The sequence below is a fragment of the Mytilus galloprovincialis genome, chromosome 5, assembly GCF_965363235.1.
Source record: "Mytilus galloprovincialis chromosome 5, xbMytGall1.hap1.1, whole genome shotgun sequence".
NCBI lineage: Eukaryota > Metazoa > Mollusca > Bivalvia > Mytilida > Mytilidae > Mytilus > Mytilus galloprovincialis.
This window is the reverse complement of record NC_134842.1, coordinates 75671048-75690403: the sequence shown is the minus strand read 5'-3', so window position 1 is coordinate 75690403 and position 19356 is coordinate 75671048. Positions and strand designations below refer to the sequence as shown.

Below are 19356 nucleotides of genomic sequence, written 5' to 3'. Positions count from 1 at the left end.
CACTTAAATATCATGTCATTTTAACAAACAGAGTACACATAGGGTCAAAGGTGAATGTGCAGTTTCAAATATTAGGTGTAATACCACCATTGATTTCCCCTATAAGTCTTTGTTAAATTTGCACTTTAAAAAAAATGTGTAGAATTTATCTTTGTTTAAAATAAAGAAATACTTCTTGGCATGAGGAAAGTTTTATCATGTCCAGTTATATAGGAAACATTCACATAATGTTTCATTGCATATAATTAGAAAATAACCATCACTGTAGGTTAACAAGTCCTGCCTATAGAACTGTGAGACAAGAACATTTGCCAAAATATTATTGTTCTTGGCCAAATAATTTTAAACTTTTTCATTTACTTAAAGCAAAATCAAAATCAATCACAATTAAACAGTGTAACTATCTGAAATATGCTTGGAAAATTAGGTCATGTATTGTGAATTAATTGTACCTTTATTATATTATGTATTGTTCTCTGCTATATGTTGTTTTGTCACATTGTATATACTTGTTTATGTATTGCCATAGCATATTATTTATGCTTTCGCAAATAAAATATTCATTCATTCAATTCATTCAAATGTTCACCCTTTTTCTTCCTGTGTTCAAGCTTTAGTAACAATGTAAATAAAGGCAACTGTAGTATACCGCTGTTCGAAATTCATAAATCGATTGAGAAAACAACAAATCCGGGTTACAAACTAAAACTGAGTGAAAAACATCAAATATAAGAGGAGAACTACGACACATCAGAAACACAACACTAAAATATAACACACACCGAAACGAACTATAATAGAACAATGGGCATTTTCCTGACTTGGTACAGGACATTTAAAAAGAATTATGGGTTAAAGCTGATTTTGTGGCTAGCCAAATCTCCCGCTGTTATGGCAACGTTAAATCTAACATTAAAATGACAACATTACATCACAGGATTACAATACAAATACAAAGAACATATAGGACAGAGAAACATAAAAATAATAGCTATCAAAAGGTACCAGGTTTATAATTAAATACACCAGACGCGCGTTTCGTTTACACAAGGCTAATCAGTGACGCTCAGATAAAAAAAGTTCGAAAGTCAAAGAAAGACTTCAAGTTTCCAAAATATTCTATAGAAACACCAAATAAAAAAATAATGATGCTTTGAAACACACAAGATATATGTCTATGACACAGATTTGTTTTACTGCAATGAAATGCACGATAAACTTATTAAAACTGTCAAATTCAAGGGAATATTTTTCTTCGACCCTTTTTCGTATGCAACCGGATGTGATGTACTATGATTTGGTGGTATTATATGGAACGCCGGAACTGTCTTATAGTGTAAATATTTAATGTGTTTTGTGGCTCTGCCTTTACGTCCTGTCATTTCTTCTTTATGTTATGTGCATATGCCTTTATTTCCTGACACGGCATCTCTGTGTTATGTCAAATTAGCAATTTGTTTGGTCAAACAATTGTATGATATGGCATTGCTAAACTGTGTTGTGTAAAATGTGCATTACATTATACTGTAACTACTATATATTCTGTGAATACTTCGAAACTTTATGATCAACCACCTTTACATTCTCGCATATTTTATCTATGTTGTGTCTATTCTTCTTTTACGTAAGTCAGTTAATAATTGCGTCCTGTCTCAAGTGTTATTGTTATGTCAAATGTTCTAAACGTTTTGTTTTGATACACCTTTGTTCTCTGTAAATCTCATGATATTATAGTCTTTTGGCGTTATGTTGTGTTTATACATATGTATCTCCAGTGAAAAAAACAACACATCATGGTATAGTTCCTATGCGTTTTGCCGAACAATTGATACTCTCTGTGAGCATTCATTACGTCATGTGCAAATGCCATTTACATTATGTGCAAACAACTAATACGTTTTGTGCAAACCTCGTTTACCTTATGTGCAAACATCGTTCACCCTATGTGCAAACATCGTTTACCTTATGTGCAAACACCTATTACGTTATGCGCAAATACCTATTAAGTTATGTATAAAAACTACATCATTATGTGCAAACACTATTACGTTATGTGCAAATACCGCTTACATTATGTGCAAACACCATGTAAGTTATGTGCAAATGCCTATTACATTATGTCCAAACATCTATTACGTTATGTTCAAACACCTATTACGTTATGTGCAAACACCTATTACGTTCTAGATCTGGTAAACGCTTTTTTGACACAGACTAAAACAAAACGCATCAATGATATGCATTTTGAGAATAAAGAAAATTAAAAGTTTGACCTTTCTAACAAACTGTGGATTTTTATAATTATATTGATTGGTGTAAAAATGCTATATACATACAATGTATCTAGTTTTATAGGAAATTATTTTGCTCTACTTTAAGATTGTGCGTTATGCATCCATGCTTTGAAAATTTGTTCACTTTACTTGTTGAAAATTTTAACAAATATACAGACACGACTCTAGTTTCCAAGAGGTGCAACCGAAAGGAACAATACGATATAAAAACGAAGATGTGGTACGAATGTCAATGTGACAACTCTTCACAAGAGATCAGGATGATTTGTTATTACTCTCCCAGTAGGGTTTTCACCTAGCGAAAAACGTCTACTAGATTAATGCTACAAATGTAATGACGTCTCCCACGATTCATGTAGCAGCTAAGGAATTTTACAAAATGTTTAAGATTTTATTTTCGTTCATTTCCTTTAACAGTTGTGAATATTATTCTGAATAACCTTCCTAAGACTTATCATTTCCTCCGTCCCTGACAAGGCGTGTTGAGACGGGTGGGTGTCCTGAAAAGGGGTGGTCAGGTGACCCGCCCCTCTTATCTGACAATTTTTTTTTTAACTAACAGGGATGTTAGAAAAATTTGATCCGATTTTGGATCAGACAGGTAGAAGGGTGTAACAAAAAGCTGCATTTTCTCTAAAAAACTATTTTTTTCATATTAAAAACTGCCTTATCCTGTAATCCACAAAAATGACGCGTACACATATTTCTTCTGAATGAAAGGGTTATCAGCCTTGTTTCACCTTCACTGGCCATACTCGAAATTAAATTCCGCAACTTGAAACTCCAGATAATGACTTTCATTTATCCGTATTTGGTCCGGTAACTTTTCGAACCGTGTCATGAAGAACGATACAAAATATACATATTCTAGTAAATTGTTATTGTTTTCTTCTATTATTTTTTTTTATAAGTGATGTGCATATCGTTTATTTTGTTGTCTACAAGAATAAATAATTAATTTCGTTGCTAAAATGGTCATCATAACATAATTTTCCCTTTAAATTTCAGAAAAAACTGACTATCTATAACAAAGATGTGGTATGAATGCCAATGAGACAATTCTCCACGAGAGAACAAATGACAAAGAAATAAATAACAATAGATCTCCTTATGGCTTTTAACAAAAAAAAACCATACCGCATAGTCAGCTAATCTATTTATTTTTTACCCCATTTAATTTTTTCAAAAAAAAAATGGTTACAGTTAAGTAATTCGCTTTTATCCTACAATTAGCTAGTTATTGTATACAAATAACAGGTAAACAACATTTTTTTTGCTTTGTTTGTACATGTACAAATGAATTTTCCTGCTACCCGCTTCCATGTTGATCAATCGGTAATATGGATATTTCTTTCTGGGTAATAGTTCATTTTGGGGTTTTCTTCGAGTCCGCGTTTCAATAATTGTAAAATTCAGACACAATGGTTAAGATTTAAACAACTTATGATCAAATACCAGGTGTAAATTGTAAACAATATATGTACATTGTCAGAAATATAAAATGTATTAGTTCTCGCTGAGAAACAGGAGAAAATTCGGCAAGCCTCGCTTTTCATCCTGTTTCTAAAGCTCGTACACATAAATTTCACGTTTACCGACAAAGTACATTTATAATCCCAATACATTATTCCACAGTTGTGACGTTGATATGAATTTATCTTTTTGTTCAATATTTCAACGAATATCGTCATATAAATTAGAAACATCAACTTATTGTCCGAACGGAGAGTCATAAATTCAATGAATATCATTGCGGGATATACGGTATAAACGGTAAGCTTCGAGGCGTTTAGTTATGAACGCGAATGGTTCGATAACTATAATAGCTAAATACACAATTAAGCCAAATGTTCATAAAAGGGATTTGCTGCACATCATTATACTGAGAAATCTTATTTTAAAAAATATAAAATTTCATACAAATATATTCTATTGGATCTAAATGTTATCATTCTAAAATATGTTTTGACAGTTTCCGTTAAATATTGCCATTTTTAGATATATCGGTCCCCCTTTCTCGGCTACTGTTAAAGCGAGACGTTGTTGTATTTTTTATTAATAGCTAGCGAGGCATGAAGTTCATATGATTCAATCCAAATTATCCTCAAAGTGCGGAAACAATCTTGTCTGAATTGATGCAATCTTGTTCGTCTTGAAATCGACGTAACATATTTAGTCAAAATTATTTTAAAAAATCACCTATATAACGAAAAGAAAACTGTGGCAGACTTTAACACGAAAGGGAAGACTTAAATTCTTCTGTAATTTTCCTGCTACTGATTATAAATTAAGAAAGTTCACTTGTCATGTTTTGTATTGTTGGAATTTCGGAACCCTCTTGTTCATCCGTTTAAAGCACCATGAAACAATTGCCAGCTAACTCCCAAAAAATCTTTAAATGTGCAGTATGTCATTGATCCGATTTGAGTTCTCAAAATGAATCAAGATAAAATAAGGATAATAATACATTTGTAAAAAATATAAAACCCTTGTTATGTTTTATTAATTTTTGAGAACATCTTTATGTTAAAGATATTAATCAAAGTACTGAAGTACTGAACATCGGATGACCGCAAGTTCTTGTAGACGGTCACAAGCACTTTTCTCAGAAAACCAAATCACATATCTTTACCTGGAAGTGACGTTAAAGTACAGATATATATTTTTTCTGTGCGTGGATGATAAATTCAACCTCATCGTAGAATTGATACAAATCAGTAAACTCTGTTTTTTTTTGTTATACATTATTTTAATATTTGTAAATTACAGTTACATGTATATATAATTTTCATCCATTTGTATATCATTCTATTGCACTATATTAATTATAGTGCTGTGCAAGTGCATGGTGGACACTCTTCTGTAATAATTCGATTTTCTAATAGATTGAATTTGAGTGGGCATTCATATTTTCCAGCAAAACATTCAATGTCCCACGCAGAGAGAGGGAGCAAAGACAGACAACTTTGTATGGGAGATTGCAAACGTTCTTTCTTCCGCATGCGGTAACACACTTTTCTTTACGTGTGTATGAATATTAAAGATTTTTTACTTTATTTATGTTTCTAACGAGTTTAACGACATTTTCATATTATTAATTTATGTTCAAAAAAATATATTTTTAGGAGTATCCATTTGAAATGAATTAACAAGTGATTAGGAATGTAATTTTGCACTCGATAATGTCCGCATATTTATTATTATCATGTTTACAGATCGGTTACAATCTAAAAACGAAGTTTACGTAATGGAAATTTAGGCGACAGCAATACACATGAATGCCCTCACGGTCATCCGATGTAAAATGAATAGAGAAGTTGTTCATTAAGATATCATTAGATAAACAAAGACACGGACCTAATTTTTTTCTCTTTTTGATTTCTCATTCAATGACCAGTGGCGGAACCAGAATTTTTGAAAATGATGGAGCTGCGTTTGTTGGTTCTATAAGCAGTTTGATTAAGAGCAGGCTCGGGACTCAGTTTTGCCAAAACTCCCTGCTAATTAAAAAAAAATACAAGATAAGAGGTGGCGAGAAAATATCTTCGTCCTCGGTCAATATAATCTGAAAAGACGCATATATATTGACCTTGTCAAATATTTAAAGTCTATAATCCATAAATGTAATTCGGCGCCTTCCAAAACCATATGTTATGATTATGTATGCAAGATATGGCGACCTATGAAATGACCCGCTTGGTGCAGATGAAAGAGAACATTACATAAATAAGCCGTTAGTGCTCTCGTTTGAATTGTTTTACATAATCTTTTCGGGGCCTTTTATGGTTGACTATGCGGTATGGGCTTTGCTCATTGTTGAAGGCCGTACGGTGAACTATAGTTGTTAATTTCCGTGTTATTTTGGTCTCTTGTGGAGAGTTGTCTCATTGGCAATCATACCACGTCTTCTTTTTCTATATCAACTTATTTTCCGTTCACATTTTCCGTAAAGAAATGAGGTTGCATTTTGTTTTTTACATGTAGCTTTTTTTTTTATTCAAATAACAGGGCAGAGCTTTTAGTTTCAGTCGATATACACGCCATCTTGAAATAATTACTTGTCACATATAAATTCTGTTTGGTTGCTTCATGATGTGGCTGATATTCAGCAACAACTATTGGCTTAAATGAGATAAAGAATTACAGACTGTTCTCTTTTGAGGATATAAAGCCATCAAATGCCGGAAAATTAACTTTGTGTATTACATTTCAGATCAAATGTTATTAATTCATGGTCGTTTTATTATGCATATATTACAAACTGAAACTGTGAAATATCAATCATTGATACGTCTTTATTTGCATTGCTAATCTGCAATATGCACGATTTGTTTGCTAACCAATGTTCCTGTAAAATGTTTTCAAAACTGCATTAAATGTATTTTATGACTTTTGTCAATCTAGGCACACCTCCAGAGAGATACACCTCGAGAATCGTGTCTATATATTTGTAAATATTTTAATTTTCAACAAGTAAAGTGAACAAAATATAAAAAGAATGGACGTATAACGCACACACTTTAAGTAGAACAAAAAACTAAATATTTATATAACATTTTTATATCAATCAATATATAAAAATACTACATTTCCAATACTAAATCAACAACCCGATGCACACATATTAACTTCAGTTCACATTCAGCATACAATGGATTTTACCTTGAAAAAGAATACAGCGAAGTAGTTCAGAGCTTTTTAGAAAGCTAAAACTTATAATTTTCTTAAGTTTCAAAGTGTATATCACTGATGCGTTTTGTTTTAATCTGTGTCAAAAAAGCGTTTACCAGAACGTAATAGGTGTTTGCACATAACGTAATTGGTGTTTGTACATAAAGTAATAGGTCTTTGCACCTAACGTAATAGATGTTTGGACATAATGTAATAGGCATTTGCACATAGCGTAATCAGTGTTTGCACATAATGTAAGCGGTATTTGCACATAACTTAATAGGTATTTCCACATAATGATGTAGTTGTTATACATAACTTAATAGGTATTTGCACATAACGCAATAGGTGTTTGCGCATAAGGTAAACTATGTTTGCACATAGGGGGAACGATGTTTGCACATAAGGTAAACGAGGTTTGCACAAAACGTATAAGTTGTTTGCACATAATATAAATGGCATTTGCACATGACGTAATGAATGCTCAAAGAGAGTATCAATTGTTCGGCAAAACGCATAGGAACTATACCATGATGTGTTGTGTTTTTCACTGGAGATACATATGTATAAACACAACATAACGCCAAAAGACTATAATATCATGAGGTTTACAGAGAACAAAGGTGTATCAAAACAAAACGTTTAGAACATTCGGCATAACAATCACATTTGAGACAGGACACAATTTTTAACTGACTTACGTAAAAGAAGAATAGACACAACATAGATAAAATATAAGAGAATGTAAAGGTGGTTGATCATAAAGTTTCGAAGTATTCAAAGAATATATAGTAGTTTAAGTATGATGTAATGCCTATTGTACACAACAAACTTTAACAATGACATATCATACTACTGTTTGACTAAACAAATAACTAATTTGACATAGCACAGATATATCGTGTCATGAAATACAGACATTTGCACATAACATAAAGAAGAAACGACAGGACGTAAAGACAAAGCGACAGAACACATTAAATATTTACACTATAAAACAGTTCCGGCGTTCCATAGTATTACACCTAAATAATCTTAAACCTGTACGGTCACACACTATAGCCTATTGAATTGTTCAAGTGATACAGTTAGCTTATCCGGACAGAGCACACTGGGGCAATGCAAAGGAATATGACCTTCATGGGCATTGTATAAAATCTTCAGATGTAAGTTGAAAAAAAAAATCCTAGTACTGAAATTCAGAATAAAATAATACTTATCTACAAACAATTATATTGCGTACACAAATAAAAGAGCAAATGCGTATGGACGATTCTGGACCCCACTACATAAAATAATTTCTTGACTTATTATCATTTATATTTTAAATTATACTGTAGTAAACAGTTGATATATGTATTTAACCTTATGCATATACATTCATGCATATTAAAGGTAAGATTTAAGTGACTGTGTGTTAAAAGTTAGTACAATTGTGAGCGTGAGTGTACTTTTTCAGTAACTTTATTCTTATATGATAAATACGAATTAGAAAAACAAATGGATTGTCTTGTACATATTATTCAATGTTTGCCCCAAAATAAATAGTAAGGTGTTGAGTTTCAGGGCATTGTAAATCCTGACTCAAATCCTGAAAACAAATAAAAGATTTAAAAAAAACGCTTGTATTGCCGATAAGCATTTTTTTCGGCAAAAAATTATCCGTTTATATTTTGATACGATTTAAAATGGGACTTTTGCTATTTTATAAATTTAAAAAAATAAGCCTTACATAACTTGTAAGTTCTTCCTTTTCTTTTGTCTTGATATCTTGTATTGATCTTTTCAACTTTGGTACCTCGGAAGACTTCCCAGTCATTGAAAAGGACACTGTACCAGGCTTCAAGCTACCTTGCGCTGGAGACGTTGTAGGATCATCAGATTTCTTGATGTAGCTAGGCACATACTTATTCTTTCCTGACAATGCAAAATAAAATGTTAAATTGAAACATAAGCGACGCCATGTTAAAACGATAAATATGCCTTTTTGCAAGCCCTTTCAAAGCTAAAATACTTGTAAATAGAATATATGGATTCGGTATTAAAATGAATACAGATTTGACCGCAAATTAGTTTTTCTCTTGATATAAAATAGCTATAAGATAATAATTCATGGTTCACTAAGCAACCTCATATTTGTGCAGGGAGTTTAAAAAAAATTAATTCAATTATAACTGCTTTAAAGGGTCATTAGCTACGAGATATAAACAAATATGATGTTTTTGGTTCAATCATTAATGCAAATGAAATAGGGAAATAATATTTCACTTTTAGCAGCCAGTTTGGTTCAATTGTGTCTGTCAAAATAAGCTTAGAAAGATCAATGATGAATTATTCACTTGCATGTGAATAATTCAACCTCATTGAATCCGTATTCATATGTTCTTCAATCTTCACCACTTAGCTAGAGAGGGATAAAGCATAAAGTAGGAGAGTTCAGCTATTAAAGTCAACATTGAAAGTGAAACAAGGGTAAGCCATTTGGTTGACTGATTAGATTTAAAAAAAATGTTTCTTATACAAGTAACAACAAAGATTAACATATGTTTTTGTTTTTCGTGGGTTTCTTTGTCAATTGTATTCTCCAATTTATTTATATTGTAGTCTAGTGATGTTGAGTTGTCATTTTAATGTTATATTTCACATGACTATCAAAGGGGAGGTTCGGCATGCCACAAAACCAGGTTCAACCCGCCATTTTTTTCTTTAAAAATGTCCTGTACCAAGTCAGGAATATGGCCATTGTTATATTATAGTTTGTTTCTGTGTGTGTTACATTTTAACGTTGCGTCGTTTGTTTTCTCTTATTTTTAGTGTAAATTCACATTGCGATAAGACGTGTCACGGTACTTGTCTATCCCAAATTCATGTTTTTGGTTTTGATGTTATATTTGTTATTCTCGTGGGATTTTGTCTGATGCTTGGTCGTTTCTGTGTGTGTTACATTGTAGTGTTGTGTCGTTGTTCTCCTCTTATATTTAATGTGTTTCCCTCAGTTTTAGTTTGTTACCCCGATTTTGTTTTTTGTCCATGGATTTATGAGTTTGAACAGCGGTATACTACTGTTGCTTTTATTTAACCTATAATATGGAATCAAATAGACTTTGAAAAATCCAATTGCACGTGTTTGCTATCTAATTATATCTATGTTTATGCCTACATCGGGTTATATGACCGTATACACACGAAAACTGATACATATCATCGAGTCTATGCATCTTAACTTGTTTATTTTTAGACATATAATAATTTTGATATACGTTATAGCATATTAATTATAAATCAAATATAAGAATTTGAGTAAAATCGGTGGTAATGAATTTTACAGCTATTGTCCTTTTAAAGCAATATAAACAATTGCCTTATATCAAAAGCCTTTTACAATAATACAAAACGCAAATGTCATTTAGGAGGATGTAACTAAAATATCTTGATTGATTCAGTCTAATAGTAACCTTGCTTTGACAAATTTCCGCAAGGAAAGGAGAGGGGCGTAAGGAGTTATGACCATAAAAAAGGAAAACAGTGACATAGGTAAGTATTACTTGTTTTTATATAATTTATATTTAGTTACGGAATACCAGTACTGTACTTGAAGTATTGCCACAATCGAATTCGCGTTGTTTCGGCTACAAATCTGTTAATACTGTACCGTTATTCCTTTTCTAAAGCCTAGCTATTATATTTTGTAAACTGTTCAATATAACACTTCTGAAATATTAGGGATATATTTATTGTATCTTGCAAAGTTGTTGCAAATGTCTCAAACTGTCCACCGTGCAATTACGGCAAACGTTATTCAACCACTAATGTTATAACATGTCATATTACATTTGCTTTTAATAATGACAATACAAAAGCATTGACAAAGCAATAAGCTGAATAAATTGCATTCTGAACAAAAAGCGTCATTCATGGATTAGTTATGATGCTGCAAACATCCATCAATGGTTTCACTATACAAAATGTAATCTGTAACGTTGCACCTTCAGAAACCAAATTAATTGCAGACTGCCTTTTTTCCAGGGGACTTTATGTTTTCAATTTAAATACCTTCTTTTCACATTTTTTTACATTGTATTACTCAATCCAAGACAAAAACAATTCAAACGAAATTGTTCCAAATAGAAATAAATGAACGCACGGTTAATTCAATTTACAAAAACAATAGTTTATAAGGATGTGATCTTATCAACTATAAGTCCTTCGTGGTCTAATTAAAATTCTGTTGAGCAACAATTCTGATGACTTCACAAAAAATCTATGTATACGACGGTACATTGACGTCTCATCTGTATATCTACCACGGAATATTATATCAGATTGGTCCACAGTTAAAGAGGAATAAAAGAAATACTGTGATACTATTTACTCGCTTAGTGGCATCAACAATACTAACTAAAAAGAACTTTAAATCTCTGTCATTCTTTATCAAAACTGCCTATATCCTTTACAACAGAAGCCACATAAAAAATATAAACGTATGTCTAAAAGTAAAAATGAACAATGCTTTTCTCCAAGGACTCCATACAGAAAGGTACAATACGTTATTAATGTATTGTTTTGGCATACAATTCGGCATATTTTGTTAAAATTCAACCCGAGAGTGAAACATGTTACATCGAAGAACAAGTAATCAATATGGTGGAGTTCCTCATTTACAACATATTTGCTGAATTTGAAGGTAGAATTGCCAACCAATTTCCTCTGGGAAACAACTGTTCACCTCTCCTTGTCAATTGTTTTCTTATTTGCATATGAGTCAGAGTTACTGCAGACACTTTTTCAGAGAAGCTCGATCATGTAAATTACATACACACGATACAGTTATATCAATGATTTTCGTTCAATTAACAAATCTTAATTTTCTGATTACCGTACAGTATTTTAACAGCGTATTATGCTATATGAAAATAATCCATAGAGCTCGAGCTTTACAGCATAATATCAATTCACTTATAGGGTCCTATAAATATATCTAAATAAAACTAGAGATGAAAAAACACAGATACAGCATCGAATGCCTTGATAATAAATATATATATGTCGAGTTTTACTGCAACGATAATCTCAGCACCAGAATCTATGACAATCGAGACGATTTCAATTTTTGAATTATATATTTTCCTTTCCTAAGCAGCATTTTCCAATTTTCTCCCGCGTTTTGAGGAAATAATTTCTACTCATTCGATATTCAAAAGTCGTAGCTGCTACTCATATTTGTAAAACATCATCAGTATCTGAGCAAAAAATAATAAGCAAGGGATTGGTTAATTAACTACTCATCCTTTTTTCAAAAAGGTCATCGGGGAGTACCCCAAAAAAATGTATAAATATTTAATGAAAACTTAACAAATAATACTTGATGAACTTTAGTTTGAAGGTGCTGACGTATGGAATTTTATGCGATTGTCTTACAAGTTAGAGGTTTAGCTAGCCATACAACCAGGTTTAATCCACCATTTTCTACACGGGTATTCCTAACTAAATTCTAGATGAAAAATAAAACTAGTTGAGGATTTGTTTGAATCCAGTAACGTTTTTTTTTCTCGAGTAGTTGTGAATTAACAGAGTGTGACCTGAACGACCACGATGACGCGACAAAGACTGACACAAGACGAAAAAGTAAATATATATGTGTCTTCCCGGCTAAACATTATCAAGTGTCCCAATAAGTTAAGTTTTTTTATATGTCTTTTATTATGAATTTGATGACAATCTTTTTGGAATATTACACCAATCACCACTTTCAAAAACTTTGTATTTCAGCTTTAACGTTTAAATAGTTTTAATACTTTAATCATATTATCCAGTTTTACTATCATTATTACCGCCAACTGAAAAAAACAATTGATTCATAGATGTAAACCACGCTTATGGGAGTTGAATAAAAATTATCAGTATCATCAATAACTTCAATAAAGATTATGATAAAAGAAAAAAAAATATAATAAGCCTTTTGTAGACGAATCCCGCGTCTGTCGTACAAAATTATAAATCTTGGTATCTGTTTTGAGTTTATTCTATGCGCTACATTATAAGCAGAACAGAAGCAGCAGTATTTATAAAAATATATAATGATATCGTTATTTAATATATATGGTATTATGTTCTTTAACTTCCCATAATAGTAGGGTTCTAATCAAGTATATGTTAATTTATCTCCCTTTGGTAAGCAAATGAATTAAAAGTTTAAATGTTGACAATATTGATATAGTCTGATATTGGGATATTTATTGAACGCTTAGATAACCTTCTTAATTGATTTTACTACACAAAAGGTTAGTTGCTTAGTATTGTCGTTATCCCAGATCAAAATATTCTAAAGCCAAATCCCGAAAAAAAAATTTAATTGATGTAAGTTCTGAACAATTATAAACAAACACAGCTGAAAACAATATACATAGGAAAGAAACGAATATTTTTGATTATTCAGAGTCTCATCTTCGTGTTACTTTTCAAAGTTTTAAAATATGATGATTTTTAGTTTTAGGTTTTAGGAATATACTTTTAGTAGAAAAAAAGCACTTTGTCAAAGTTGACACTGTGGTTAATTCAAATCGTGAGATGTAACCTGAGAGTGGAAGTCTGCCTCTTATTTGCAGCTATTGTGCCTCTATCCTAAGCGAGTTGTAGGACACACTATGACATATTTGTCAAGTCTATCTATTGTCAGTAGGGAGATTGTTTTAAATATGTTTGCTCCTAATTCCAGTCCAAGTATGTTTTATAAATGATACCTAAGTAAACATTGGGAAAAAAACAGAAGAACAATTACGATAATTTAGACACACAATGGTATAAAAGGGAACAAAAACAGAATATATTGTTTCTTTCCAGTTCCTCAATTTTCATTCATCAATTAAGCACCACTGTTTGTATTTCAAGAAAATTAACTTATGCATGATAACTAGTGAAAAAAGAATGGCATACCTGGATCTTTCGCCCATTGAAGAAGCGTGCTTTTGAAGCGACGAACATGTATCGATTTCTTTGCCATTCCAATCTTCTCCATTACGTCTTTAAATTTCCCATCTTCTGCTTTAGACAATTGCAGTACATCGCACTCACCTAAAACAAAGTTTAATAGACGTTGGTCGATTTAGCATGCTGTAATTCTGCAAGTTCAATACGTGTATTTCTTATAAATGATGACATTTTTATAATAACAAAATAAACGATACAACTTGTACTGCACCAGATCCTTATTTTGGGAATTAACCTTTCTACTGTAGTGCTCTTGGAAACACTATTTGAAAATCTAAAACAAAATTTAAAATTAAAAGAGAAGATCAAATTAAAAAAAACACTGAATGCTTTTCGAATAATTGATATCATTCATCCTCCTATCATATGTAAACAACACGCTGTTTTCCTTTTCTCTTACTTCCTTTATATGAGTATGTTTCTTAAGAAATAAAGTTCACATAAAGAAAGAAATTAAACATTTCATCTTTATGTTGCAACTTCACAGAACCACCTGCATCAGTAGTATATATCTCATTGACAGTTTCAACTAAAGATCGACCTCAAATCCCTAAATTATTAAGATACATTGCAGTATACGCATCATTCGTAATAGCTCTGGTCTTTTAAAGCATTTAAATTTAAATACATACAGAGGAGGAATATTGCAATAGAAACGCGATGGAATTTGTTCATGGCTTTCGGATAATTATGTTTGAAAACATTAGATTTTAATAAAATTTCATTGATCTGGTATAAGTACGAATTTCTTGTATGAAACCGTATAGGTCATGGTCGCCTTTTGTGGTCTCCTTTTTTTTAGGTTAAGACAATGGAATTTGAGAGCGACAGTAAAATTCGAAAACTGATGAAAAATAGACCCACAGTATAAAAAAAAAGTTGTGCCAAGTACGGCTAAGGTAATACATTCCGGGGATAAGAAAATCCTTAGCTTTTCGAAAAATTCAAAGTTTTTTAAACAGAAAATTTGTATAAAAGAGGGACGAAAGATACCAAAGGGACAGTCAAACTCATAAATCTAAAACAAACTGACAACGCCATGGCTAAAAACGAAAAAGACAAACAAAAAACAGCACACATGACACAACATAGAAAACTAAAGAATGAACAACACGAACCCCCCCCCCCAAAAAAAAAAAAAAAAAACTAGGGGTGATCTCAGGTGCTCCGGAAGGGTAAGCAGATCCTGCTCAACACGTGGCACCCGTCATGTTGCTTATGTGATAACAAATCCGGTAAATAGTCTAATTCGGTAGGTCACTTTCATGAAAGGGAAGCGGATTGTAGTTACGACGTAAGGAACATATCTGATATCATTTGTGAAACAGTTATTCCATAACGGTCACCCAACTCGTGATGGCGTCTGTAAATTTACAAAGGGATGATTTCAACTTCACCATTTGGAACTCTTGGTTTAATAGCTTCCTGGTGAGCAGCTACCCTCTATCAAGAAAATCATGATAGAAAATGCAAGCACGGGAATATCGTATCAATTGGGAGATATAAACCCCGTATGCAGGTGTTGCTGGAATGCCGACCGTGCGAGGGCTGTATAGCCAGTCAAGGTCGTTAAACACCACCATATATATTGCTGGAATGTTGCTTCTTAGAAATGGAAAGTTCACAATTGGAAAATCATCTCTTTTGTCGTAAAGTTTTGTTTTCAACCGACCCTCATTGTCAATTTCTAGATGAAAGTCAAGATATGAGGCCAACTTTAACTGTGTGTGTGGTATCCTTTATCTCTAACTCGATTTGATAGATGCGTTCGACATAGTCACCAAATTTTGAATTATTTAGTGAAAGAACATCATCTATATAGCGGAAAGTAGAGTTAAAGGATATTGCTAACTTCTTATCTTTCTTCCTAACAAGTTCCTGCATTAAGTCAGCCTCATAATAATAAAGAAACAAGTCGGCAAGTAGAGGGGCACAGTTTGTTCCCATTGGAATGCCGACAGTCTGTTGAAAACACGTCCTCCGAAAATGACCACATCATTGATATTCATATCAACACCGAAATGTTGACTACTGGGATGGTGATACCATCAGGGACGAAACGTCCACCAGCAGTTGCATCGACCCAGTGGTGTAAATAGTTATCAAAGCTACCAGGATTATAATTTAGTATGCCAGATGCGCGTTTTGTCTACATAAGACTAATCAGTGACGCTCATATAAACATATTTATTACGCCAAACAAGTAAAAAAGTTGAAGAGCATTGAGGATCCGAATTTCCAAAAAGTTGTGCCAAATACGGCTAATGTAATATATTTCTAGGATAAGAAAATCCTAAAAAGGCATTAACAACTATTCAAATGGTTGCTTATCCATCTTAAACAGTCCCTGGAATGTTACACTAAAGACCTTTATGAATAAATTTATCATAGACTCCAGGATAACAATTGTGTACGCTAGAAGCCATTACATCTCCTTCACATTGATTGTATCATAGAACCATATCAAAACTTTTCAGAACTAGTGTTACATTCTTAAATTAAAATTGATGATTGTTTATTAAATCGTTTAATATATGTTGCTTATCAATATAGGAAGATGTGGTGTGAATGCCAATGAGACAACTCTCCATCCAAATAACAATTTCAAAAAGTAAACCATATATATGTTTTAATTGCATCTCCTTATTCGAATTGAAATAGTATGCCTAAAATGTGTATAGCAATTTTGTTCATGTGTTACTGAAAGAAAGTTATTATACAAAAAACAAAAACTTTTTTATTCAATATACTAACCATGTTTGATAAAGCTCTTGTAATACTGAAGAAGACTTGCTCTTCTTAGAACACAACGCAGCTGCCATTCTAACAAATTACGTGGTTCGTTTGATGCCATACCCTAAAGAACACAGTAACAAACATATGCAATCAAATAATATTCAAGTATCGTATTTTTATCAAAGAAAATATAACAAGTGTCGTTAACTTCTTTGAATTGCATGTACATGGTTGCCATTTAAAAGATAAACTCTATAAACTTGCAAAAACTAGATATTTTTTTTTTACAATGGTAATGCATAAACATCAAATTTAGACAGTTACAGTGATTAAAATATTTAGCTTAGGCAAGTTTGTTTATTCTTTCAATTTCGTTATGTTGAAATGTTTAAATCACGTATATTGTGTATACGATAAATGTAAAGGTGAGATTTGATAAAACAAAACAATCATTCTTTTGGGTTTTATTAAATGAAATAATTGTATGGTGAACATTCCTTTCATACAATGACATTTTAAATCGACGAGGATAATAGTGATGGTTTTATTTCTACATGTTTGAGTTATAAAATATGTTTATGGTAGTGATTTTCTTTTTCTTTCATCCATTTTTATATTTTGAAAAGCAAATATATAGGGATTATTATTCTGCTGTTACACTTGTGCGTTTTCTTTTTCGAAACATTTCTCCGTCTTTCTCAGTACATTGTCACTACGCTTGTCATTTTTCAAACTTATATTTCAAGATGCTTCGATTACTATTTGATATAAAAATTTGCAACCATTTTGCATTAAGGATTAAATCTCCATCATGTATATATCTAATATCTATGTGCAGGTTTGACTTCACTTTTAGTCAGGTTTTTAAAGTGTGTATAAAATTGTGGATTTCAAAACCCCACATGGTTAACATAAAAAATAATTACACCATTACTTACACAATTCTTTATTGGACTATTTCATAAAACGACATTTAAAAGTTGTCTTACAATCCCTCAAGGAGGATAATATTTCCCTATTGTTGTATAATATAGATTTTTTTTATTCTTCCCATTACCCACACCTTATTATGATATCAGAAGTTTGATTTATAAAGGATTTTGTCATAACTATATATGAATTACTTCAGAAAACAATAAATCTCCACATGGTAAAAATATCAGACAACATCTTTAAACCTTAATATTCGATTTTTGATTTTCTCCAGTTTCTGTTTCGTTACATCAGCTCTTTAATGTTTGTATTCAAATGTAGAAATTCATAAAACATGTTGGCCAAGAGCATTACTGACGACATATTCATTTACCTTTGCAGTTGGTATAGTAATATTTTTATCGTTTATGTTCTTTCTACAACTGGGTTAATACCCCTGCTGGTGAACTTTATGTCCCCGATGGTAGTATCAGCTAAGTTGTCAGTTCATCGAATACAGATATTGTTTTATTGAATTTTGCTTTTTTTTTAAATTTAAACTGGGCTGAAATCTCGATTAAATCTCGGCTATACAGTAACCTTGTCATTCTTAAGGTGTTTTGTAACAATGCTTAAAATGTAGCTAGAGAGCTTCCACTTGTGTCTATCTATCAAATATAGTAACAAAGTGATGTTTTGTGTATTGATTTATTTTTGTGCTATTATTTTCAGAACTTTAATATTCTAACCGTTTTTGCCGCAGAATAAAAAACAAATAATATAAAGTCAAAGTCAGAAAAATAATAAAAAAATTTGTAAGCCTCTTACAAAAATGTTTATATTTTTCTGAAATTGACCAAGTATTGTATATTTAATATGAGTGCATTGATTAAGTAATAATCCTAGGCACAATTTTGCTCCATTTACACATGTGTTTAAAATAAGCATATTATATGTTAGTATAGGGATATATTTAAGCAACAGTAGTTTTCCGATGTTCAAATCTTACAAATCGATCATGAATATACAATTCGAGTAAATCAAGATTTCATACAAAAACTGAAGAAATCAAATGAACTTCAAAACGAGTGCTACTGAGTGCGCCGGGAAGATAAAAAGTAAAATAATAACATTACCCAACTCTGTGGAAGATTCAAAACGGAAACTCCGTAAGCAAATGACAAAAACAAAATCTCAAACACATCGAACGAATGTAAAACAATTCAAACGAGAAAACTAACGGCATAGTTAATGCACAAAAATGAACGAAAAACAAATATGTAACACAGCAACAAACGACAACTACTGAAATACAGGCTCCTGACTTGGGACAGACTCATACACACAGATTGTGGCAGTGTTAAACATGATGGTGGGATCCCAACCCTCCCTCTAACCTAAGACAGTGGTGTAACAGTACAACATATGAACGAACTATAACAATCAGTTCAAAAAGGCTTAACTCACCAGATGGATACAAACACATCAAACAAATGGAAAACAACTGTCATATTCTTGACTTGGTACAGGCATTTCTTAGGTAGAAAATGGTGGATTTTACTTGGTTTTATAGCTAGTATTCTAACTGAATCCATACTCAGTTAGAATACCACTTATAGTATATAAATATAAGGAATATGACACAATCAATAAAAAGAAATTACAGACCAGTGACTATTTTGCGAATTAGCTATATAAAGACCGCGCTGGCGATACAGACACATTTTATTGGTCAACCAGTTCGTGCTGGTGACCG

The 19356-nt window shown here is 31.9% G+C and overlaps 1 protein-coding gene across 1 annotated transcript in view; it reads right to left on the bottom strand.

Moving 5' to 3' along the window:
- The window catches only part of LOC143074148 (uncharacterized), a 176698-nt gene that overhangs the window by 127859 nt on the left and 29483 nt on the right, over nucleotides 1-19356 (bottom strand). The window contains exons 2-4 of the mRNA XM_076249696.1: nucleotides 16707-16809; nucleotides 13899-14036; nucleotides 8698-8882 (exon numbers count right to left, since the gene is read on the bottom strand). Of these exons, the coding sequence (XP_076105811.1) occupies nucleotides 8698-8882; nucleotides 13899-14036; nucleotides 16707-16806 (423 nt within the window). The 5' untranslated portion in view covers nucleotides 16807-16809. The remainder of the gene's footprint in view (nucleotides 1-8697; nucleotides 8883-13898; nucleotides 14037-16706; nucleotides 16810-19356) is intronic.